General features: G+C 41.7%; 1 protein-coding gene and 1 long non-coding RNA gene across 2 annotated transcripts; both read left to right on the forward strand.

Annotated features, from left to right (window-relative positions):
* The first annotated feature begins 7,851 nt into the window (after nt 1-7,851).
* Nucleotides 7,852-11,236, forward strand: LOC133125782 (uncharacterized). Its single transcript, XR_009708454.1, has 5 exons — nt 7,852-7,929; nt 8,047-8,070; nt 9,438-9,525; nt 9,705-9,737; nt 10,868-11,236. It is a non-coding gene; the product is annotated as an uncharacterized LOC133125782 (long non-coding RNA).
* A 1,711-nt stretch (nt 11,237-12,947) lies between these two features.
* LOC133126635 (polyunsaturated fatty acid 5-lipoxygenase-like) lies at nt 12,948-26,138 on the forward strand. The gene is made up of 10 exons (XM_061238976.1): nt 12,948-13,038; nt 13,459-13,616; nt 14,118-14,255; nt 16,137-16,334; nt 19,510-19,596; nt 20,999-21,165; nt 21,283-21,398; nt 24,745-24,845; nt 25,454-25,621; nt 25,950-26,138. Exons 1-10 carry the CDS (start codon nt 12,948-12,950, stop codon nt 26,136-26,138), a joined length of 1,413 nt encoding a protein of 470 aa, XP_061094960.1.
* Nucleotides 26,139-26,483: the final 345 nt, after the last annotated feature.

The following is a 26,483-nucleotide window of genomic DNA, read 5'->3' on the forward strand; positions in this document are numbered from 1 at the left end:
ATGACCCACATCACCAAACCCATTCAGCTGATCATTTCTGGAAACCACCACAAGATGATTCAGTTCCGTGTCATCCGGTCCCCTAACGACCAGCTCATTTTGGGATTACCCTGGCTCCAGAGACACAACCCCACCATTGACTGGAGTTCATGCCAGATTCAAGCCTGGAGTCGTGAGTGTCACCAATCCTGCCTACGATCCGCTCCTGCACCAGCAGAGGGTGCACCCAACCCACCACAGGTCCCCAAGCCCTCCCTGGAGAAGGTGCCCACCCCTTACCATGACCTAGGCACGGTCTTCTCCAAGACACAGGCACAGACGCTTCCCCCTCATCGACCCTACGACTGCGCCATCGAGCTGCTACCCGGTTCCACACTCCCCTCAAGCCGTTTATACAAAGTCTCCAGACCTGAGAGGGACTGCCTAGCCAATGGACTGATTCGCCCATCCTCCTCACCTGTGGGCGCCGGATTCTTCTTCGTGCAGAAGAAGGATGGCTCATTGCGTCCCTGTATTGACTTCAGAGAACTTAACAACGTTACAATAAAAAACAAATACCCTCTGCCATTGATGGACTCTGCCTTTCACCCTCTACACGATGCCACGATCTTCACCAAGTTAGACCTACGCAATGCCTACCACCTGGTTCGTATCCGAGAAGGTGATGAGTGGAAAACCGCCTTCAATACCTCCCTTGGACACTTTGAGTACCTGGTCATGCCATTCGGCCTCACTAACGCACCTGCTGTGTTCCAGGCGCTAGTCAATGATGTTCTTCGGGACTTACTGGGCCGACACGTATTTGTTTACCTGGACGACATTCTAATTTACTCTACCAATGCCAAGGAATATGAGATTCACGTCAGGCAAGTTCTCCAGAGACTTTTGGAGAACAAATTGTTTGTCAAGGCGGAGAAGTGTGTCTTCCACACCGACACTGTCGAGTTCCTTGGCTTCATTCTGGAGAAGGGACAGATCAGGGCGGATCCCAAGAAGATTCAAGCGGTCACTGACTGGCATACGCCTTCCACCCGGAAACAACTCCAACACTTCTTGGGATTCGTCAACTTTTACCGCAGATTCGTAAGATCATACAGCCAAGTTGTCTCCCCCCTCACCAAGCTCACATCCACTGCCATGCCATTCCGTTGGGGCCCCGAAGCAGATGGGGCATTTGTAAAAATTAAGAGACTGTTCTCTACCGCCCCTATCCTGGTGCACCCCGATCCCACTCGCCAGTTTATTGTGGAGACTGATGCCTCTGACACTGGGGTGGGAGCCGTGTCTTTTGGCCTCCAGACGGCCAAAAGACTGAACTCACGCCAAGCCAGATGGGCTCTGTTTTTCGGAAGATTCAACTTCACTCTCACTTACCGCCCGGGTTCTAAGAACGTCAAGCCAGATGCCCTATCCCGACAATTCGACACCTGTCCTGAGCGTGAGGCACCTGAGAACATCCTCCCGGGTTCCTGCACTGTCGCATCCGTAACCTGGAAGATTGAGGCTGTTATCCAGAGGGCTCTACGGGAAGAACCCGATCCCAGGTCCAACCCAGGAATACGCCTCTATGTCCCATCAGCTGCTCGGACACAGGTGCTCCAATGGGCTCATTCATCTCCCCTGTCCTGCCATCCCTTTTCCTTCCATTGCTATGCTGATGACACACAACTGTACCTTAAGACTGACTCACCCCCCTCTGCAGCTCCGCCGTCACCATCTCCATCATCCACACTCACTACCTGCCTGGAGGAGATAAAGGCGTGGATGAAATCTAACTTCCTACAACTCAACAGCTCCAAAACCGAGGCCATCCTAATTGGCACCCCCCATCAGATTCATTCATCCTCCATTACCAGCATCTCTTTCTCCGGTCAAGTCCTTCCCCTCTCATCCATAGTCACCAACCTGGGTGTGAAAATTGACCCCCACCTAAACTTTGAGGCCCACATTAAACACCTGTGCAAAACCTCCTTTTTCCACCTCAGGAACATTGCTAAACTCCGTCCCACACTCACCCTCCCAGATGCAGAAAAACTTGTCCACGCCTTTGTCTCCTCCAGGCTGGATTACTGTAACGCACTTCTCATCGGGATCCCTAGCAAGAGCCTCCTGAGGCTCCAATATATCCAGAACAGCGCTGCTAGGATCCTGATGAGAGTGCGTAAGTACGACCACATCACACCGATCCTCCACTCACTTCACTGGCTCCCCATCACCTCCCGGACTGAATACAAAATATCCCTTCTGACCCATCAGTGCATCTATGGAAATGCCCCCCCCTATCTCAAAGAACTACTTACCCCAGAACCCTCCACTCGAAACCTTCGCTCTGCCAACACCAACCGCCTCCGTCCTCACAAGACCAAGCTCTGCACCATGGGCGACCGAGCCTTCTGCTCGGCTGCTCCCCGCCTGTGGAATGCCCTCCCTGATTACCTGAGAGCACCGCAGACCACTGATGCTTTTAAAAGAGGGCTAAAAACCTACCTCTTTACTAAAGCCTTTTCTTAGTTTTTATTTTTTTTTATACATGCCATTGGGTGTTTTATTCCCTGTTTTTACCCTGTAGCACTTTGAGATTTGGTCTCCAAATGTAAAGTGCACTATAAATAAAATGCATTATTATTATTATTATTATTATCCCGGCTTTACCCGCACTTTGGCGGTGCTTAAGCGAAAGTTCTGGTGGAGCACCATGATCCCCGACACCAGACACTTCATCAAGGCATGCACCACCTGTGCCAGAAGCAAGGCCTCCCACCAAGCCCCTGCTGGTCTGCTCCAACCTCTGCCCGTGCCCAGCCGACCCTGGAGCCACATTGGGGTGGATTTCGTTACCGGACTTCCCCCTTCCGAAGGTAACACCACCATCCTCACCGTGGTGGATCAATTTAGTAAAGCAGCCCACTTCATCCCCCTACCTGGATTACCCACCTCCCAAGAGACTGCGGACGTTTTGATTAAGGAAGTGTTCCGCATCCACGGAATCCCCTCAGACATTGTATCCGACCGGGGCCCACAATTCATCTCTCAAGTGTGGAAAGCTTTCTGTCTGGCCCTCGGTGCCACGGCCAGCCTCTCATCCGGCTATCACCCCCAGTCCAATGGGCAAACCGAGAGGGCCAACCAGGATTTGGGAGCCGCACTTCGTTGTGTCTCAACCCAGAATCCGGCTTCTTGGAGCAAGATGCTCACCTGGGTTGAATACGCGCACAACACCCTGCCCTGCGCCGCCACCGGAAAGTCTTCCTTCGAGATCTCTCTTGGCTACCAACCTCCACTGTTTCCTGACCAGGAAGCCGAGATTGCTGTTCCCTCCCTCGCCACCCACATGAAGCGCTGTGCTAAGATCTGGAGGGATGCCAAGGCCGCGCTCTTACGCACGGCAGATCGTAATCGGCGTTTTGCTGATCGCCACCGCACACCAGCACCAGCCTACAAACCAGGTGACTCCGTTTGGCTGTCCACTAAGGACATTCCCCTCCAAGCCACCTCTCACAAACTGCAACCCCGCTTCATTGGTCCCTTTAAGATCCACAGCATTATTAACCCATCCTCTGTTAAACTGTCACTCCCTGCTTCACTTAAAATTCACCCCACATTCCACGTTTCATGTATCAAGCCTGTATCCTCTCACCCCATTTGTCCGCCCGATCCCCCACCCCCTCCCCCCCGCATCATTGATAACCACCCTGCTTTCACTGTGAAAAAGCTTTTGAACATTCGTAAGAGGGGTCGTGGTGTGCAATATCTGGTTGACTGGGAGGGCTATGGCCCTGAGGAGCGTTCCTGGGTAGCTCCCAGTCTCATCCTAGATAAGACATTGATCAAGGACTTCCATCGTGACCACCCTGATAAATTCCAAGGACCGCCAGGAGTAGGTCGTTAAGGGGGGGGGTCCTGTCACGTTTCAGGTCTGTCTCGCCATGTTTTATGTTTATTCATGTTGTCTTAGTCACGTAGTGTCTTATCATGTATTATGTTAGTCTAGGTTTGTCATGTTGTTTAGTTTATTTCTTGTTACGATTTATTTTTTCGTCATGTCTAGTTATGTTTCGTTACGATTATATTACCTTGTTATGTTGAATGGTTATCGTCTTAGTTTCGTTTTGTATTATGTTTTGATTTATGTTTATTGTTACGTTAACTGGTCGTTGTTTATGCATACACTTTTACATGTCTTTCCGCAAACCTTGCATTCCGCCTTTTCTCTCTCGCTCCTTCTGTCATTCACTCCCTAATTGTTTCCATTTGTCTATTTACTAAAACGACTAACGCTAGATCAGGATTGGGTAGAAACTAACAAAACTATCCCTAGCTGAATTATTTAAATAATAATTTTCTTTCTAACAGAAAAGTGTGAAAGTAAATGGAATTTCAGGCATTATTTCACACATACTTTCAGTAATCACCAGTTTCATATGTATTAATATGGAGCAAAATAGTCCAGATAAGGAAATCTGCATTTAGCACACTGCATAGCCATAGATTTCCTGCCATTTTATCAACCTCTATGTTGCTGTAAAACCCCACGCTAACCCAACGACGGAATTTAGCGAGGGCTGAAGGTATCAGCGTGCCCGTCCTTCTGGTGTTGCTGAAAGAATACTAATAGGGTTAAAAATGAGTGGCCCCTAAGCAGAGAGTCTAGATCAGCCAATAAATAAACCACGATACAAAGGCAGTAATACTACTCTGCCTTCCGCTCTTTACTGGTCCGGGCTGACCGAGAATCTCCACAATAGGGCCAATAGATTCACCTTCGTTTATCTGACTCCATTTTAGAATAATAATTTAGATTAGTTATCCACATTAGTGGATGTCGTATTTATAATTTTGACTTGATCGCTATAGGAATCCTGTACTGAGATTTACTCTCCGAACAGTCCTCTGCTGGTACCACCGCATGTCACATCGCGCGTAATGTGCACGTCTCACGAACTGACTAGCTATCTGTAGTCATCAGAGGTTGCAGTAATAGCTACTCTTGGGTATATCTGTTTACAGCCTAGGGACCCAAGCAGACCAACCTAGCTACGGCTGTGCTCGACATGAATTAACTACCATGCGGAGGCGAGGGATTTACCAACATAGGTCTACGGGTGCTATACACCGTGATACATTAAGTGGAAATATTCATCCTCCCTAGACCAGTTCGAGGGGGTAAACCAAGCATTCCCTGTATAACTTTGAGTGTCAGTAAGCGAAACCACACAGATCAAGTTTTAACAATTTATTTTACCAGGCAGGTTACATACACGTAATTACATACTAGTTCCAAATCACAAAACATTACAACGGAAACCAAATTACGGAGTTTTAAAAGTCATACCTGGTAATAAAACCTACATACGGGAGTCTGGCTACAGACACCCTGTACGTAGAAATTACGTGCACTGTGTGCACGGGAGGCTGATTGCATTCTCCCAGATTGCTTAGTTTGCTGTCCTTAAATCCAAAATCTGGCCTTTGATGTTAACCCTAAAAATGGGTCACCCGTCTGTAATTTGGAGCCACGCCTCCCCAGGAAGCGCAAGGGGGTTGAGGCACATGACTTTCACTGGGGCAGAGCTCCACACAGTTTTTCCTCTGGTTCCTGGTTGGTTATGATGTCCAGGGTTTGCTGTTGCAGAAATAAAACCATTGCACCAGTCGCACTGAAACAATCAGAATAATACCAAACATGAATATTATCTAAACTGACTTTGTCATGAAACATCCAATGCTGTACACATCATTTAGTGACTGAGTAAAGAGGGAGAGAGCAATAAAGGGGAGTTCAGGAGAAGGTCAGGGCCTAACAGGCCGTGCCCTCTGAAACCTTCCCGTGCCGTAAAGGATGTTGCCCCGTCGTAACGAGTTTTACGGCTGGAGGCCTGAGTCTTCCCCCACAGGCTCCTGCCCGTATGGGTGCGGAGATAGTGGGGGTTAATGGTGCATGCTCCTGGGTTAAATTACTTTACAGCCACATATTCCACAATACCAGAGGAAGCCAGCAAGCTGACCAGCCCTGAGTGATAATGCCAGAATAATAATTTAATAATTAATAATAATTAATAATTTCCGCCTTACATTGCCACCTTTGGATAAAATAATAAGAGCATGCTTAGCAGAGAATAAAAGCCAAAAATATGCAGGAGACAAGAATAAATGTCTGCTTAAGGTTTAGAATTTTTAGTGGACATTGGCTCTTTAATTATTTCTGTCAGACACCAGGGCTGAAGAACCAATCACAACCCAGAATGCCTAGAATTGAAGTCTTTATTAACTTGTAGGGTGGTAAAACAGGCATGGGTCGATAGCCAGCAGACAGATGCAATTTAGGTAATCCAAAACAGTCAATGTCACAGGCAAGAGTTTGTTCACGAATAGACAGTCACACCAGGCAAAATTACAAAGGGAAATCCAGAAAACATAATCCAAAAGTTCAGTCCGAATTCAACACCAGCAGATCAACACAGAGACAGAATCGGAATCCAAGAAACAAAAGTGGGGATACACAAAAAGTGCCAATAAGAACAGATAATGGAGAGTTAGAGAATCTGGCAAAGAATTGACACAAACATATGGATACAAATGCACAGGTAATTGGACTGAAATGACAAACGTTGTGAGTGTGAGGAACAGATAAACAAGGCACAGGTGAAATGAATGACTGAATGAACAGACTATGGAAAGCGAGAGTGGACACAAAACACGGATATGAGACAAAGAATGGAAAATGCCAAAACAGAACCGGCACAGAGTGTGACATAGGCTGTATTTCCCCCAAATCATCACCAGTTACAAAACAGTTCCTTTAGCAATAAGGGCCATTGCTCTCAATTAATCAGCCCTGGATCCTCCCTTCCAAGGTGTCCCAAAGCTTTGAAAAATATTAATGTTATCCAGCTCAAACCTGTTTTATTATTGAAAAGTCGTACTTTTATGGTGTCAGGTTGCCCATCCAGTCCACAAGGCTTTCGACCGTGTCCCCCGGGGAATCCTGTGGGGGGTACTGCGGGAGTATGGGGTACCGGGGCCGTTGTTACGAGCCATCCGGTCCCTGTATAACCAAAGTGAGAGCTGTGTCCGCATCCTCGGCACAAAGTCAAGCACGTTTCCAGTGGGTGTTGGACTCCGCCAAGGTTGCCCCTTGTCACCGGTCCTGTTTGTGATATTCATGGACAGGATATCAAGGTGCAGCCGAGGTGAGAAGAGTGTCCGGTTTGGTGACCTCAGAATCGCATCTCTGCTTTTTGCGGATGACGTGGTTCTGCTGGCTTCATCGGACCGTGACCTTCAGCACGCACTGGAGCGGTTTGTAGCTGAGTGTGAAGTGGCCGGTATGAGAGTCAGCACCTCCAAGTCTGAGGCCATTGTTCTCTCCCGGAAAACGGTGGATTGCTCCCTCTGGGTTGGGAATGAGTCTTTGCCCCAAGTGAAGGAGTTCAAGTATCTCGGGGTCTTGTTCACGAGTGAGGGTAGAAGGGAGCGTGAGATCGACAGGCAGATCGGTGCAGCGTCAGCAGTAATGCGGGCATTGCACCGGACCGTTGTGGTGAAGAGGGAGCTGAGCTGGTTGTGTTGTGCGTTGCGTTTCCGTGTTTTAGTACCCTGTGGACACCGTAGTCACCCTGTCAGTGCGTTCATTAATTATTATTCGTTTCACCTACATTTTCACTTCCTGATTGTTTCTGCCTTTATTTAAACACAGACTCTATACGAAAAGTTGCGCATTGGTCTTGCATCTGGGTCTGGTGTTCTACGACCCTGATAAATGGTCTTGAGGCATACTTAAATGCTATTGAAGGTCTGCAGAATTTCCTAATATCTCAATGATATTTGGCTTTCCGACATCATTTTTCATTTAAATTTCAGCTAAGTTGCCTCACAATGATACCTCTGAGGAGAGAAAGGAATCTTTGCTCAACAATCTCAAGTTTCGAGGTAAAATGTGTACACATACTTCACTTCTTACTACTTCCTACAATATATGAATGACAAACCACAACAATGAACCAAAAATGCTGTGTCAATGATGTAACATTCTTTTTTTCCCCACAGAAACAATTGATCATCATGCAAGAGGTAAGTCGTACTAATATTTCATGTTAACCATGTATAAGGTTATTTTTTGTAACCCCATGAACATACATTCCTTAGAGAATGTGTTGGGAGCAAGGGGAACATCTCTGCCATGTGTTGTATGATATTTTGTTGAATGCAGAAAAATGAGCTGGCATTGAGATACATTGAAAATTGTAATCACCATTATATTGTTTATGTTGTCTGTAGCTCATTTTGGCAGCCAGCAGTCTGTTAGCAAACCTGATGTGGTCTAATATTATTTCCTGCTGCTAACGTTACTTCTGAGAGTGTGACTATGTATAAATAAATGCTCACATCGAGGAGATAAAGACTGTGATGATGACTATCGGAACAAAATTAGAATTTCAGTTCAACAACAACTCGTATGCCCTGCACTGGAATTGTGCTCGCACTTTTAGGATCCGATTGCTATAGACCATGTTTAAAAGGTTAGGAACCACCAAATTGCCAGAAGCTAGCTCAGTATCAATGAAAGTAAGACATGCAATAGAAAACAAGTTCCAAGTATCAGCCATTTCAGCTTTGGAAATCAAGTTGATATTGATTTATTTTGAATATGTTGACCCAAGGCTTAGTGCGCACCTCTGTGACGTTGCTCAGAAGCCGTGTAATAACATTGTAAGAAACAGAAACTTCTAATGATGCATCTTTGCATCTATCACATATTTGTGATTTTGTGTTTTTGGGCCAGTTCTGCAATGATCACATATTTGTCATGGTACTGTCCGTGTGAAAGGGTGAATAACAGCAATAACAATAATATTTTTAAAAATGTATCAAACCAAAGGGGCACATTTGGCACTTGGGACAAAAGGGCAGGTGCTCAGCCACCCAGAGCCACCCCCTCTGTACATAACTACCCAACACTGCACAAAAGTTGCTCTATCTTTACAGTTAAAGCATATTCATCAGTAGTACATGTAAAATAGAAAATAGCCCAAGTCCTTTGCTGGTCCCATCACAATGTATATTTTGAAGTTGTCACTTGTTCTTGAATAGTATACACCAAAAAAGATTAACATTCAGGTTGCTGCTCTAAGAATATATTTAAAGGCATTTCTTATTGACCTTCGGGAAAATAAAATATTGTGAATTGTCAGTGGTTTGTTCAGATACGGAGTAAATAAATGCATTTTGATTAGTAATTAGTAAAAACTATTTTTAAAACAAGAATTTGCTATTTCAAAAGATCATTTTCAGTGTCCAATAACAGCTGTATTTTGTATTAATTTATTTGTGTATATTTAAACACTTACTTATTTGAATATAGATATCTATAAATGCTTAAAAGCCAGGATAATCTTTGATGGGGAAAATGCAAATCCTTTCTATGTTTTCACTCATAGTCCCAGACCCAGTTCCTGCGATGTCTTCAAACGTGGCAGAAGCTTCTCCGACAGGTTCTAGACAAAATATCTTTCTCAGTATTATCCAGTAAGTACAAACATTCCTGGATGTTTGTGAGAAATGAAATGTAGTATCAAATTGCAATGAAGGTCAATATGATTTCATTTTCATTGTAATAATATTCACTAAAGTTCTCTCCAATGTTTGTCTTCAATCATGTCATTCTAATATAATTTCAGAAACCAAATATATACTTTGCTTTGTAGGGGCATCATCAGCATTTTTCCTGAGCAGTTGCAGTAAGTATTGAAATATTCATAATCTACATCTACATATATAGGTTTATGCAGATCAGATTTTCTCTGAAGAACAATACAATTGTGTTCACAGACTGAATTTTCTAACCAGTAACAATCATATTTCTAAACATCTGTTTATGCAGAATTGTAGATATCACCATCATCAGCATCATGCATTCGGTTCTTGACTGCCCGACCGCAGTAACAGCCACTCATTTTAGGTGTCCAAGGCATTTATGTAGTACTATACAGAGTGATGGATTGGCATATTTGCACATTTGAGAACCTTTTCTGAGGTGCCTTGGAGCTGCAATATATACAGTATGATACAGTATGACAACTCATTGCAACACACAAGTGTTCTATTGAGAAAGCCAGAAGAAAGCTCACCCTGATCAAATAAGAACAGAATATGGGCTGTAAATCAATACTCCTGGCAAGAATCCTTCCTTTGACCAGTGTTATGTAATCCTGCAGTTACAGTATGAAAAAGTAAGAAAGAAACTAAGTCAATATGAACATCAGACTCAATATAACCGTTTAATACCTTAAATATTAAATTATGTAATACAATGTCTTATATAATGGAGAAACCATTCTATTCCATCAGGAATTAATTTGGGTCATTGACCCATAGGCAATTGTTTCAAAATCCAGATATGGGCTCACCCACAATAAGTTTTATATACCATTATTTCATTGTAAACATGTTTCGTTTCAAACATCTTCGCAGCCTTAAGGGGATTACGTATGTGTTCATTTTTCAACGGGTGCAAGGAAGTGACACCCAATTTTGAAGATGAGTATGTGCGCAAGGCGAGTCTAAATACCTTCATGAATTCACATGCAACTTCAACTTTGTAAAACATGCTTAAGCAAGTATATCATTCTGAATAGGGCCCTTGCAGTATGGAGACTTCAGTTGATTTCAACTCCAGTTAGTTAAACATTTCTTCTTTTAATTTCCCATCCAGAATTGTCAATAAAGTTATTATATTTAAGTTACTTGAAGGGAACCCAATTCAGGGAAATGCTATCAAGTTTTGTAGCCTTTTTCAATTAAATATTTTAGAAAAAATTTAGTTTTAATGTTTTATACATATGTTCTACATTATGTCTTTTCTTTATAGTTTCACTTACAAACCTGGCCTCCCAGGTTTTGTGAGAGGAGGGAACTTCTTTGAATTGCCAAAAGAGCTGTGGTTTGAGACTGTCAAGATTGTTACATTGGCTTACAATGCAGTCAAGATGTAAGTGGAAAACCAATCTTTTCACATCATTGCTTACTGAAACAGCAGACTGCAGGTATGCTCTTATAGATCTACAACAAAGACATTCTAACGAAATACAACATTTTGAGTGAGTATATGCTTTAATAATTCTGAAAATGGGATGGGCCGGTAAGAGTTTTTTGGCATTCATTCCTTTTTACAGGGTGCAATTTTCAATCACTATGGTAACAGGATATATCGTTTGAAAGCGTGAACTCACGTTAAAACTCAAATTGTTGAAACTATCTGTGTAACATATTTTAAGATGGCGGCACGGATGGTGCAGTGGGTAGCACTGCCGCCTCACAGCAAGGAGGTCCTGGGTTCGAATCCCCATCGGCTGGGGCCTCTCTGTTCGGAGTTTGCATATTCTCCCCGTGTCTGCGTGGGTTTGCTCCGGGTACTCTGGTTTCCTCCCACAGCCCAAAGACATGCAGTTTAGGAGATTGGAGAGTCTAAATTGCCCATAGGTATGAGTGTGTGAGTGAATGGTGTGCCCTGCGATGGACTGGTGACCTGTCCAGGGTGTATTCCTGCCTTTCGCCCAATGTATGCTGGGAAAGGCTCCAGCGACCCTGTTCAAGATAAGTGGGTTAGGATAATGAATGATGAATGAATATTTTAAGATGCCATTGCTTTAGCGACAACAGTTACTTATTTTGTAATCTGGGTGGAAAAACAAGTGTGGGGTGAACTTCTCTGCATGTTGGAAATTTCTGCATACTAGAAATAAGGCAATGACAGTGTCTTTTTCACGACAAGTGTCCAGCGGACCAAATGCATAATAGTTTCTCGCAGGCCAGGGCAGCCTGTAGTGTTGTGGTTAAGGTACATGACTGGGACCCACAAGTTTGGTGGCTCAATCCCCGGTGTAGCCAGAATAATATCCACACAGCCGTTAACCCTGCATTGCTCCAGGGGAGGATTGTCTACTGCTTAGTATATTCAACTGTACATCACTCTGGATAAGAGCGTCTGCCAAATGCCAATAATGTAAATGTGATGAAGAAACGTTGATAGAATGTCCATTGTTTATTTAGAACTTCCCTGGATTAATTATCTTTGGAATAGTTTGTTGTTTTTATGCTGAGCAGTTTGATATGTTATTATATTCAGTAAATGTGGTTTTCAAACCCACTTCTTGAGCAGACAAATCTTTTCTTCTGTCAGTCTCCTGTCAGGATCTAGGTTATTAAAATCTAAGCTTCCCTTTCACACCCCCAGCAAAGTGTACTTGTGAGAGCATAATTGTGGTTCTGCACAGAAGTTTCAGAGGCATGTATATACTATGTATGTATGCAGACTATTCTGAGCAGGTTAAATAAGAATTATTTTAGAATTAGTCCTTCCTTACATTGAATTACATTAATGGCATTAGGCAGAGCGACGTACAACAAAGTGCAAAGTGCATACCCATAACCAGGGATAAGTGCGCTGAAAGACCCTAGAGGGAAGTACAATTTCAACTGCTGCCAGAACAACAAAGATAGGGACTAGGGCCTATTTGATCATCGGAATTATTATAATTTTTTCAATTAATTAATTTATTTTAATAATACCACACAAATATATGAATGAGCACATAGCCTAGCCAAACAAAACTAGCAAAGGTATCATCCTTATGACACTAGTAAATAAAGTAAAGACAACAGTTAAGGTTTACAGGCTGCAGCTTAAAGAGGTGCATCTTCAGTCTGTGCTTGAAGGTGGTAAGAGATTCAATTCACATTCATATTCAGACTTGAGTATGAATTGACAAACCAAAAAATTATTTTGTGACACTTTCAATTTTCAAGTTTCAATTTCAGTCGATATATTTAAGAGGAAATATTTGTCATAAGCCTTTTGAATGTGGCTGACAATTAATGGCAATTGCAGTCTAAATGTACTGTTTTTAATCACAATTGCTATCTTTTGTACACGTATAAATGAGGCACAGATGATTTTCCGGAAACTTTGGAACTTTCGCCGCAAGTGGGAGGAAATTGATGACATCAAAAATGTGTTTTGGTTTCCAAGCAAAAAAGCAGGTTAGTCAACTTCAGCTCTTACATAAGTTTAACATAAAAACCATGTAATTCTTGAGCAGTTATTGCAGTTCTTTTCAATGCTAGAGCTTTTAATCAAATCATATTATTCAGTTCTTAGTCAGTTGGGAACTTGTTTTAAATAACATACATCAAACATTTTGACACTTATATTTAATAATCAACAACAAAATAAATAATCTTTCTCAAAATGGCATGTCTTATTTTGCTGTTGTATATTTAAGTAAAGGATTGGATCTCACAAAATCTTGACACATATTCAGAGTTACAATATGTGAAGATCACCATCTGAGTGAATCGGAAAAGGAATGCGAAGCAGTAATGTACACCCTGAGAAGCAGTCTGCAGTCTGAGAAGCATATGGTAATATAACATTTTAAGTGACCCATTTCTGTATTATAGCATATGTTGCAAAAAACTGGAAGGAAGATACCTTTTTTGGCAAACAGTTTCTTCATGGTTGTAACCCAATAATGATCGAGAAGTACAAAGAAGGTCAGCAGAAAATTCCAGTGGAGACTTTGGAAAAGGTGTACCCTGATATTGAGGAAAATATCAAGGTGAGCTGCTATTGCATCGCTTTGTAAAACTTCATAAAAATGTTTTTTAACAGCCACTTGCACCACATGTTAATGTGTATCAAACATAATTCATTGGTGCAATAATAACAATAATAATAGTACTTTTTGTTTTTTAACCTCTTAACGAATCCTGGTCCTCAAAATAACTGGTAGTAATACTGGCTTTAAAAGCAGTCAATACAGTTTAGTCTGCATTTCAGAGTTTTCCATGTACAGTAGCATACAATAACAGCCATGTTATAGTTATAACTATCCTCAGTCCTCTAAAACAATTTCAGTACTTGCTGAAACAAATAGAATGTGCTTGTAGCCACTGTAGGATGAACCAGTATTTTATCTGATTGATGGAGTTAGTGCAAAACACTAACTTATGTATATTTCACAATGTCTCTAATGGGTGATGAGTTCCAGAACCAGATGTTGTGATTCTGAAAACATAGAACAGATTTATGCTTACTGAATCCACTTTTGTTCCACCAGAATGGAAGAATCTATGTGGTGGACTATTGGATACTGGATAAAATAGCGGCAGCTATATTCGATACACCACAGTTCTTGGCTGCACCCATTATGCTGCTTCAACAGACTGCGAATGAGCTAAACCCAATTGCCATACAGGTAAATCTACAGCCTCATTGCACAAGACTTTCAAACAAATTAAATCAACCTTTGGGAAGATGGGACAAACGCTGTATCTGCAGTAAAAACCTTCAACTAGATTAGAAGAGTTTCATCGCAAAATGGGTAATTCACATGAAACTGTTTACGGTGTCACCAAAAATTCAGAAAAATAGCATACTGGCATAGCCCATATAATTGAGTAGAATGTAATGTTAATGTAATGTTTATGTAGATTTTAGACTGTCTTTTTTGGAGATACACCAATTAAATTCTCATTACCGCAACATAATTTCAAAATGGAAGTAATAATAAATAGCTTTGAAAAACTATTAATTTATTAAAATCTGCCAAATAATTACATTGACAGCAGGTTCTGCTTTGGATTACAAAAGTCACTTCAAATGGCTTGTTAAATGTTTTTGTCATACCTTTGTAAAATTACCAGGATAGAGATCGGCATCATAATCAACAAGGGCCCATGTTCCAATTTCTATCATGGGCTCTCCCCAATTTTTTATTTGCTGTCCAAATGTTGTGTAGGTAACTATGACCGCAAAGTTCCATTGGAAGAATCATCATTAGACGATTTAGTGTTTCTGAAAACCGTAGTTTGTGGTTCGCTAACACCATCGCAGTTGTGTTGATTGAAATTGCAGCTCGCAACCTGTAGTTAGAAGCAACTGCTTCGCGTCGTGCCTAACCACCCGCTAGCTGTGCCAATACCCACGATATACCACAGGTTCTCGTTCCATAACACTTGACTTGCGTGTCAAGTCCTCTGTTAACCTTAAGAAACGCCATACAATACATCAAAAGTGAACCAACAGCTACAGATTTAAATTAATTTAATTGTAATACTGCGGCATTCAATTCCCTGTGGTGTTTGCATTCTTAACCACCTCTTTCTTTTAATTGTTAATTTGTGCGTTTTGTCACTGATGGTGAAAACGCATTTATTTAATTAAACCGAGTTTACCATTTCAGCTTTAGAAAGGAAAGAATCAGTTATCGGTTAACTATTTTTGGTTAACGTGTAGCTACAAACCGGTTTTGGTTAACTGTTCACACCCCTAGTGGAAACACAGCAAATATATGTAGTCTAGAGCTCCAATATACTATTACCCTAGTCTTTTAAAGGCCCGGGTTTTTGCAAAGTATTTGGATAACCTTGGGAACACAGTAAAAACAAGGAAGAACTCAACGGGAACCTTATTAGACACAGGGAAAACATTCCGCTAGGACACACACAGCTGTTTAGCAATGTACGTCAGTATCACAAAATCTAAGACAAAATAGCAGCATAGGGACAACAAACAGGAAGTCATAGCGAAGGAACCCGGGCAATAGCTGTCTTTCTCGCTATGCCTGTTCTGGTAGCTTATATGTATATGTCAGGGGTGGCAAAGCAATTATTGCTAACGGGAACTTATGACTCATTGGCTTCACCCAATTGATCAGTGAAATACTACTAGCAAGCGATTCATGGTCATGCTAAACAAAAATAAAATAACTTTTTTTCTTCTCGCTTGTCTCCCGCTTACGTCATTTCCCTTTAAATTGTCATTAGTATTCACCTATTTCCGAAAGGCGTTTTACCTTCGGATTGAAAAAGTCACCTACTACCAATGCCTGAAGTGTTAATTCATGTAACTCTTGGAATAGCTCTTGATACCTTTTGGGAAACACACATAAGATTTTCAAGAGCCTATATACCATTTTGCAATGAAACTCTTCATTTGATTTCCATGAGCTCTTTGTTCATGATGTTTGTTGATAGGAGTGTTTAGGACATTTTCTTCACAATTACTGTTGAGTACTCCAGACAAGTAATTATGTTTAACAAAAAAATAAATGAATAAATACAAATTTCTCTCATAGTTGAAGCAGGAGCCTGGAGAGGACAATCCAGTTTTCACCCCACAAGACAATAAAGCCTGGCTCTTAGCCAAGATCTGGGTTCGGAACTCTGACTTCTACTACCATGAACTGGTTTCTCATCTTCTCAGAACACATCTGATGGGGGAAATATTCTTCATTGCTAGCTACTATATGGCTGATCAACATCCAATATCAAGGGTATGTGCAATGTGCATTTCTATCGCCATATGTCAGCATAAAGGGGTCTAAGAGCTGGACTAAATCTAAAACTAAAACTCTGATCATTGTTCTGATCCTTCACCAGATCAAGGGAGATCTGTGTCCATTTTTACAGTAAAATAAAGAAAAATAATTGATTTGTAAAATTTGATGCAGTCAGGGACATGGTATTGGATGATATTTGACAATAGACTCCCTGCATCGGTTGCTTACTTATGGAATTTGTATAACTACACATTTGTGCACAGCAAAAAGATAAAAATGTATAATTTAGTGTTGTGTCTGTAATTGTTTTTTTATTGTAATTGTATCATGTTTTATCCATGTTTAGATTGTGAAGCACTTTGTGACTAAAAAGGTGCAATATAAATACAGTTTACTTACTTGTTACAAGTTAATCAGCTAGATAGGTAATCAGCTAGTTTATTATAGTTACTTTCTTCATGATTATTATACATTTAATTTGTCTTGAATTCACAGAAGAAAAATTGAAAAGTGAGCTCATATTATGAAGCTGCCAATCATGTAGCTTGTTCCAAAATAATTTAGGCTAACAATACCGTTGAAAATGGTATGGTGAAAATGAGTGGTGATCTGCTCCATAATCATCAGGTCCATAATCTGCTGGTTGTCTGCTTATTTCTGTTGGTTTACGTGCCTGATGCACCTGATACGCACTTACACATTTCCTGTTTTGTGGTGTTGTGGTTGAAGGAGACAAGAGTATATTGGGATTTTAAGTGGCTTTTCAAGCTACTATTGAGCTAGTTGAAAACCAAGGGAGCTTTTGTCTCAAGGCTAATGCTCTTCTGCCTGTACTGGCACGCAATATCTACAGCGGACAAACCCGGAGCGGCAAACCCAGACTCTTTAGTTATTGTCCTCGGCGACTTTAACAAAGGAAACCTCAGCCATGAACTCCCCAAATACATACAGTTTATTAAATGTCCGACCAGAGAGAAGAACATCCTGGATCACTGTTACACCACAGCTAGCAGTGCTTATCATGCCGTCCCCCGCGCTGGTCCACCTGATTCCTGCATACAGGCAGAAATTAAAGCTCTCTAAACCTGTTGTGAGGACATCAAAGAAGTGGACCAGTGAAGCTGTGGAGGATCTTCAGGTATGTTTGGACTGCACTGACTGGGATGTTTTCAGGACTGCTACCAACAATCTGGATGAGTACACAGAGGCAGTGATTTCCTACATCAGCTTCTGTGAGGACAGCTGTGTACCATCACACACCAGGGTGGGTTACAACAACGACAAACCTTGGTTCACAGCAAAACTCAGACAGTTAAGGTCAGAGAAGGAAGAGGCATTTAGGAGTGGGGACAGAGTCATGTTTAAAGTGGCCAAGTACAAGTTTAGCAAGGAGGTGCGAGACGCTAAACGACTGTACCCCGAGAAGCTGCAACACCAGTTCTCAGCCAATGACTCTGCTTCTGTCTGGAAAGGGTTCAGACAGATCACCAACTACAAAACAAAAACCCGCCACTCCATGAACAATTCACGCCTGGCCAACGACCTGAACGAGTTCTACTGTCGCTTTGAAGGTCAATGGGACAGTCCTGACACCATCCCCCATGACACCAGCCACCAGCTCCAGCTCCAGCCCCCCTCCTCCCCCACCTCCTCTATCACAGCAGAAGCCTGGGCCACTCCACAGCTACTCACCTCAGCAACACCTCTGTCCTTACTGGAAAGAGATGTCAACAGGATCTTCAAGAGGCAGAACCCCCGCAAAGCTGTCGGGCCACACTCTGTCTCTCCGTGCACCCTGAAGCACTGTGCTGATCAGCTGTCTCCGGTGTTCACAGACATTTTTAACACCTCACTGCAGTCTTGCCATGTACCAGATTGCTTCAAGACCTCCACCATCATTCCAGTCCCCAAAAAGCCAAGGATCACAGGACTGAATGATTACAGACCCGTCGCCCTGACCTCTGTGGTGATGAAGTCTTTTGAGCCCCTTATGCTGTCCCACCTCAAATCCATCACAGACCCCCTCCTGGACCCCCTGCAGTTTGCCTACAGAGCCAACAGGTGTGTAGATGATGCAGTAAACATGGCTCTTCACTTCATCCCACAGCACCTGGACTCCGCAGGAACCTACGCCAGGGTCCTGTTTGTGGATTTCAACTTCAACACAATAATGCCAACTATGCTACAGGACAAGCTCTCCCAGCTGAACGTGCCTGATTCGACCTGCAGGTGGATCACAGACTTCCTGTCTGACAGGAGGCAGCACGTGAAGCTGGGAAAACATGTCTCTGCCTCCGGACCATCAGCACCGGTTCCCCCCTGGTTCTACACCGCCATAATTGAGTCCATCCTCACTTCCTCCATCACCATCTGGTATGCTGCTGCCACTGCCAAGGACAAGGGCAGACTGCAGCGTATCATCCGCTCTGCAGAGAAGGTGATTGGCTGCAATCTGCAATCTCTTCAGGACCTGTACGCCTCCAGAACCCTGAGGTGTGCAGGAAGGATTGTGGCCAACTCCTCTCACCCCGGACACAGACTGTTAGAAACACTTCCCTCTGGCAGGAGGCTGCGGTCCATCAGGACCAAAACCTCATCAACAAGGCCCGGGGGACACCCCACTGTCACAGAACCGTTACAACCGTTACAGACACGTTACATCAACGCACTGTCTCCCTGTGATTAATGTCAACTAGGCCCGGGACCCCCATTGACTCTTATCCCGCCCCAATAGACTTCATATTTTATATTTTGCACTTTAATAATACTTCTCACACACCGCTTCAGCATCATGTTGTATTGTACATATTTATTTATTTATTTTTTTAAATTTATATTCTACATTACATTCCATCTCATTTTTATATCTATGTTTCTATTTTTTGTATTATTCTTTATGTTGTCTGCATGCACCCACATACCACAGCAAATTCCTTGTACATAAAAACTACATGGCGAATAAAGTGAATTCTGATTCTGATTCTGATTCTGATTCTACAGTGAAATGTAACTTCTCGCACCTTTGAGAACATTGTGTTGGTAGGCCGGGTCTGAGTGTTCAATAGATACATGCTTACACATTTTATTTATCAACTGATACAGTATATTTGTATTTTCCATAGAGTATTTAGCTCTAGCAGCAGTAAAACGTGCATTTATGTGTTAACAGATTCTTCGTGAAACTGGTCGGTACACCTTACCAATCAATATTACTGCCAGAAACACCCTCATCAATACAGGTGGATTCTTTGTGGAGGTCAGTATGAACTTTACCATTAATTATCCAAGATAATATATTTTCCCTTTTTTTATTATAACATAACATAATTATGAAAACAGGCCATTAAGCACAGCAATGCTCACCTTTTGGTAGAAGCAACCAGATTGTCAACCAAAATTGCCTGATACTTGCTGGAATCCATTTTACCATTGATTTTAACCAATGTCCCTGGATCTCTGGAATTAAAACAGATCCAAAACATCACGGACCATCCACTAAATTTCACAATGTGCAATGTTCAGTGGGAACATGTGCATCCCCTTTCATGCATCTCTGTTTAAATGGTGAACATGCCGATGCTGTATCTGACCAAAATGTTCAATTTGTTCTTATCTGACCACTGTATCTTTGTTCAATCATACTTTAAATGACCAAATGAGACAACACTTTTCTGTTTTGGTCAGATATCGCATTGGCATGTTTGGCATTGAAACAGAGGTGCATAAAAGATGCACGTGTGATCCACGGTGAAATTTGATCGAGGGTCAGTCTAGAGGAATGGTCCAAAATCCATCGAAATGTGTTTTATTTTGATTGGTTCCATTGAAACGTGAATAAAGTCCAGTATTTTTCACAGTCCAGCATTTTGATTTTTTTATAGTCATCATATTGTTCATTTTTTTGTATTTTTGTGCATTGCCATTCAGTGCCAATAAATCTGAAGACCACTGTAGATTTTTAAAATCTTTACACTTTTGTTTGGTAACTGCCCAAGCATTTTTCATTGGATAATCTGTGCACACATGCAATTACCCTGAGATTCCTCACTGTGCATGTGACTAGGGCATGTGATCATGGACACAACTGAGCATGTGCAGTGAGCAGAACTTTACACTTCCTGGTGCCCTTTAGGGTGGATTTTTCCCCTGTCTCTATATATTATTAAGTTTTAAGTGAAATGTTTGCATTTGCTGAAAGCCTCAAAAGACAGGAAAATTAAATTGATCAGATTGGCAGATTGTTTAAGATTAAAACCTCTCAAAGGGCTTTTTATATAGATAGCTGGCATTGCATAACAATGCATTGCTAGCTACCCACCTATGCTGTATGTTACTCATAAAAATGTGGACAGTACTAGCCTACTGTCAGTGTCATTTACTGACTGGTCGCAATACCGATTCTCATGTCCATTTAAGAATAGAATGTTCAATTAGCCTAATTCGTATTAGCATGTGTCCCCCATGTTAAATCTATGGGTCGAAATTTAGAACTTTGAGGTCTAATTCAAATGTATTATTGGATATGCGGCCATCATGGTGACTTTGTTGAATCATTTTTCCCCTTGATTACTGCTCATGTTTCACGTGAAAAACATAAATAAATGTAAGTCTGTGGTACCCACTAAACAATACTATATTTACAATGTTTGCCCACACAGTACACTGCCATTGGGAAAGAGCATTGGGAGGTCTTAAAAAGAGCAACAAAGAAGATCACCTATAAGAGCCTCTGCCTGCCCGACAATGTGAAGCAGCGTGGCATCGACAAGCTGAAGAACTTTCACTACAGAGATGATGGCATGGACATCTGGGAAGCAATATATGAGTAAATAGCTTTATTACATGGAGGATACATGTATTTTCTGTGGTGATATTTCTGAACTCACAATACTATTAATGCAAACTTGTTTATTTCATTGTATTACTTATTTAATATATCCAGATTTGTTCGTGGAGTGGTGAATGGACTTTATAAAAATGACGAGGATATACAGAAGGATCCAGAGCTCCAACAAATGGTGTCTTTCATATACAACTATGGATTTCTGCAGAAGCCAGGTAACCTCATTCAAAATAAATTAAAAGCCCTGTCCACATTGGCAGGCATTTAACCTGAAATGTACCATGGTAAATTGGGGAAGCCCCTTCGCCCCCCATCCACCCACACACACATAGACTCACACAAACAACAAGTGAAGTAAAAACTCCCAAGTGGGATTTATATGAAAAACTTCCTGTTTAGACAATTTCATGAGGGAATCCATCCTATACCCGTCAATCTAGGTTGAAAGATGTTTTGGCAAACAGATTTGTAACCCTGCCCTGCGATAGACTGGCGACCTGTCCAGGGTGTATTCCTGCCTTTCGCCCAATGTATGCTGGGATAGGCTCCAGCCCCCCTGCGACCCTGTTCAGGATAAGCGGGTTCAGATAATGGATGGATGGATGGATGGATTTGTAACCCGGATCTTCAGATACATGTCTTGCACTCGGCCACTTCACAGGGGAGGTGAAAAACACCATCCTGTCAAAATTGAGTTAATATCAAAATCGCATTCCTGAATATCAAATCTACCATTCACATAAATTTCAAAATTATAATTGTTGTGTAAATATGTAAAACAAAATTAAATGTTGGTACTTCTTGGTCCTCCAAACTCTGATAAATATAACAAATAGACTCAGCATACATTTTGGAGTCCCAAACAAACCTTTGCACGTTCATTTGTCATTGTTATGGTTTGAAAGATGGATAGATTTATTTGTCTCTGTTTTTATTGTTATGAATCATTCTTGTTGACTGCCATTCATTCTTCTGCTGTTTTTCCTCCTTTCTATGGTAGTCACCTCTGTTCACTGGTCAACAGTTTTCAGGTGGGCTACCTTCACACCTAGAAATATAACGTTATAGGCAATCAATTTGTCTCAAGCAAACAAGTTGCTTTTTCTATAAATGCAGCAGAAACACTAACAATGAATCAGGATATCACCCTGAACTATTTATTTTTCATGCGAGCAGGAAAACTAAAATGATCTTTCTCCAGTGTCTTTTACTGACACTTTTATTAAAAAATGTCCCATGTACATTATTGAGCATCTCATTCATACAGTTTGAATGATTTTGTAAATTGCCTTGTTCAACAAGCGTGATCCCGATTATAAATTTGCCAAAAAAGAGGCTGACATATGGGCAATGTGACTGTGCTGTTTATTTTAGAAAGCAAGTACAGTAGTGTCAGATAACTTCAAAGGGCCAGCTCGCAGTGGTCTGCAGATGAGCAGGAGCAGGAGGGGTGTTAGTATGTGTGTGCATGTGTCTGTTCCAATGGGGGTGGCTTAGCAAAGCCTCTCATACTATTAAGATTCAAGATTTTAAAAATGGTTAATTCGCCTACAGCCGCTTTTGGTTCAATTTTTCTTGTATACAGTCCCCTCCAAAAGTTTGCTATACACAGAGGACAACTGAGTTTGAGGTCAAAATATGTACATTACATGACAGATCTGAATTTCAGCTTTTATTTACTTTATTTTTTATTTTTTAATTACATTTTTTTCCTGATTTTTCCCTTTTTCTCCCAATTTGGTAGCCAATTGCACCTCGTCTGATTCAATTGGAGGTAGTCGTATTAGAAGCCGTCTCGTCTCGTCTCGTGCCCGTTGCCCCCAAGGAGCTTATTGTGCGGCGATCTAATAACCCTGCCAAGTCCCTCCCTCTGGAGCAGCGAGCCAATTATTGCTGCCTGGCTCACAAACTTGGCTTTTGGCAGGACCGAGAATCGAACCCCGGTCCCCGGTGTGCAACTGCAGCAAACTGCAACCGCAAGTCTGCTGCGTCTTAGCCTGTTGCACCACCACGGCTCCCCCAAATTTACTTTAAAAATTTTTTTTATCTAGATCTGTTAAACATATCACCTTTTGAATTAGACCACCTAATTTTTAGGTAAGCAAAAGTATTGGGACATGCGACTGACAGGTGTTTCTTGTTGCCCAGATGTGTCCTATTAGATTGACTGGTTAAACAATAAATAGTTCTGAATGTCTTGGTTTTAGCCTTGAGTTCTGCCTGTGAAGACTGCATTTGTAATTTTGAAGCTTAGAAAAGAGGGGAAATCGATAAGCCATTGCACAAGCATTGGCTTTTACAACAACTTGGAATGTCCTGAAAAAGAACCCACTGGCATACTGAGCACCAGACATCAAACAGGTCAACCAAGGAAAACAACAGCAGTTGATGACAGAAACGTAGTGAGAGCTGTGAAGAAAACCCCCAAAACATTGTGTGTGATCAATCAGTGACATCACACACAGGAATCAACCGTTCGAAGAAGACTTAAAGAGCAGCAATAAAGAGGCTATGCCACAAGATGCAAACCACTCATCAGGAGTAAGAATTGGAAGGCAAAATTACGATAAAGTATGATGAGACCAAGATTAACCTCAAGCAAAGTTATGGAATTGCCAAAGTGCAGAGAAAGAAGGGATCTGCTCACGATCCAAAACATCCAAGCTCACCTGTGAAGCACGGTGGAGGAAGTGTCATGGCTTGGGCTTGTATGGCCGCCTCTTGAGTGGGCTCACTAATCTTTATTGATGATGTAACTCATGATGATAGCAGCAGGATGAATTCAGAAGTCTGCAAAAACATTGTGTCTGGAACTTCATCATGCAGCAAGACAATGACCCAGAACACACTGCTAACACAAGAACGGACTTCATTAGGGAGAAAAAGTGGAAGGTTTACTTCAGTTCGTGTCGGGTGGTTCTTCACCTCTGCATCGTGCGTTAAAACCATGTAATGACCACCTCATTGTGGATTATTCCACTTACACCATGGTCTTTTACCAAAGTAACTATATTTTCAGTCAATTCACCCACAAAATAAAACTTTGTTTGCTGGTTACAACTACTTGAAGCCATTAAAGTGGCTACTGTTTCAGAATGTTGCTCTGGTTGCATACGTTTCTTACGTTCTGATCAAAATAGAGAAGCTAGGCAGATGGCTAAGTCCAGTTTTGATATTTTTGATTAAATTCAAGGTTTTAAACTTGGCTTAATTTGGTTTCTTATTCCCTACTTCCTATTTGTTATTCCCAGTCTATTCGTTATTCCCCATTATTCCCAGCGTGACATTAGCTCAGACGGTAAGAGCAGTCGTCTGGCAGTCGGAGGGTTGCCAGTTCGATTCCCACCCTGGGTGTGTCGAAGTGTCCCTGAGCAAGACACCTAACCCATAAAATCACCATTGGTGTGTGAGAGCGTGTATGATTGGGTGAATGAGAAGCATCATTGAAGTTAAAGTTCACAGTGTTACAATTCATGCCAAAGCTATTAAGTAGACCAAATACAAATGTCTAAAAATGCGCATTGGTAATCTTTTTTAAATATTGGATGTGTTGGTCATTAGATTGCCCCTCAAGCCTGAAAACAAGAGAAGAAGCCATTAAATACATCACCATGATAATGTTCACCTGCTCTGCCCAACATGCTGCTGTGAACCATGGGCAGGTACAGTATCCTCAAAGAAACATTCATAAATTGCCACAAGAGAAACATTGTATAGATCAAATCATAGGTCATTGGCATTTGTAATGTCTTTATTTTTGTCATTAAAATGCCCTCGTTGAAATTAGGTAGACACCCAAAATATTCCATATAAATTTCAAAGTACAAGATGGATTTCAGCTTAGTTTCCTTTGTGACAGCCAATTCATTATAAATGTAGATTGGTCTTACTTACACATTTTGTCCAGATAGGCAACTGTCCTTGAATAAATGCGTTCTGTTGACACTTTACAATATACTGTAGCCCAGGGCTGCCTCGCCCTGTTTCCTGGAGATCTACTGTCTTGTCGGTTTTCATTTCAACCCTAATTTGGCACACCTGATTATACTAATTAGCAGCTCAATGAGATGTTTAGCTGTTGAGTGAGGTGTGCTTTGTTAGGGCTGGAATGAAAATGTATGGGACGGTAGATCCCCAGGAACCAGGTTGGGCAGCCCTGTAGGCCCTCATATTGCTGCAGGAATTGCAGTAGCACAATGGCTGTGCAATTGCCATGCCATGCCAGTGCAATTCCCATGTGAGTTTTATTGCTTTTCCCTGTCATTATCAGTATGATATCTATGCCTGGATGCCAAATGGACCAACAACAATGAGGAAGCCTCCACCCAAGGACAAGAAGGTGACTGAAAAAGACATAATGGATACTCTTCCAGACATTACTACAACACTTGAGGCTATGAAAGTGGCTAGATTCCTCAGCCAGGTTCCAAAAGACTTCGTAAGTATTTGGCAATTTGCATTCCTTCAGAAATTATACAAATTAATTATTTATTTTAGCATTAGAACTTTGAGAGGAACCAGTTATCATAGGCATATGAGACAAGATAAAACCATCTCCCTGTCAGGAAGCTCAAACATTACTGAAGTTTAAAGTTACTGAAGATTTGAAACATTCTCTGGAACAAATGGAAATAACAAAGAAAACAGAAAGATTCACCACTGTGTTGAATGCCCTGAGAGCATTTATTTGAGCTTAGGGGTTTGGAATGTAGACAAGTCTTCACCCTTCAAGCTCTGGCCCTCAGTCCTGGTTACTTTCCCTACAGGTGCCACTTGGAAACTACCCTGAGGAAGTTGCTAATGAAAGCTATATGAGAGGTCCCCTCAGGGAGTTCCAAAAAACGCTGACGGAAATTGGAACGAAAATCAGAGAGAGATCAACACAAGAATCAGAGAGAGAGTTCCCATCTGAGTATTTGGACCCTGCAGGGATGGAAAACAGCATCACTATCTAATGTATGTCTGCATGAACTATCTTTTGGCACAGACTGAACATGCACCTTGACTGCCATTGGTCTGCCTCCCACCCAGTAACCCCACTACCTTTTGATCTAATCCAGGTAAGGGTATTTTATGGTCTCAGGTTACAATTGATAATTTTGTTCTTGATTTACATAGGTAATTTGTACTATTATTGTAGTGATGTTTCTGCTGAGGGAATGATGTTAGCCAAGGCTTACTCTATTGCTCATATTAATAAGGTGTATCCACTTATGTTTCTGTAAGTCACTATCGATCTGAAATTAATATGTATTTATGCTGGGGCAGACTTTTCTGTATTGCAGCAAGACACATTTTGC

Source organism: Conger conger, chromosome 4, assembly GCF_963514075.1.
Source record: "Conger conger chromosome 4, fConCon1.1, whole genome shotgun sequence".
NCBI lineage: Eukaryota > Metazoa > Chordata > Actinopteri > Anguilliformes > Congridae > Conger > Conger conger.

Excerpts from the sequence above, each read along its gene's own strand:
- LOC133126635 (XM_061238976.1), top strand. The coding sequence starts at position 12,948 with ATGATTTTCCGGAAACTTTGGAACTTTCGCCGCAAGTGGGAGGAAATT. Across the intron at positions 13,039-13,458 it reads GTTTCCAAGCAAAAAAGCAG|CATATGTTGCAAAAAACTGG; the intron begins GTTAGTCAACTT and ends TCTGTATTATAG. Across the intron at positions 25,622-25,949 it reads GCCAGGTTCCAAAAGACTTC|GTGCCACTTGGAAACTACCC; the intron begins GTAAGTATTTGG and ends CTTTCCCTACAG.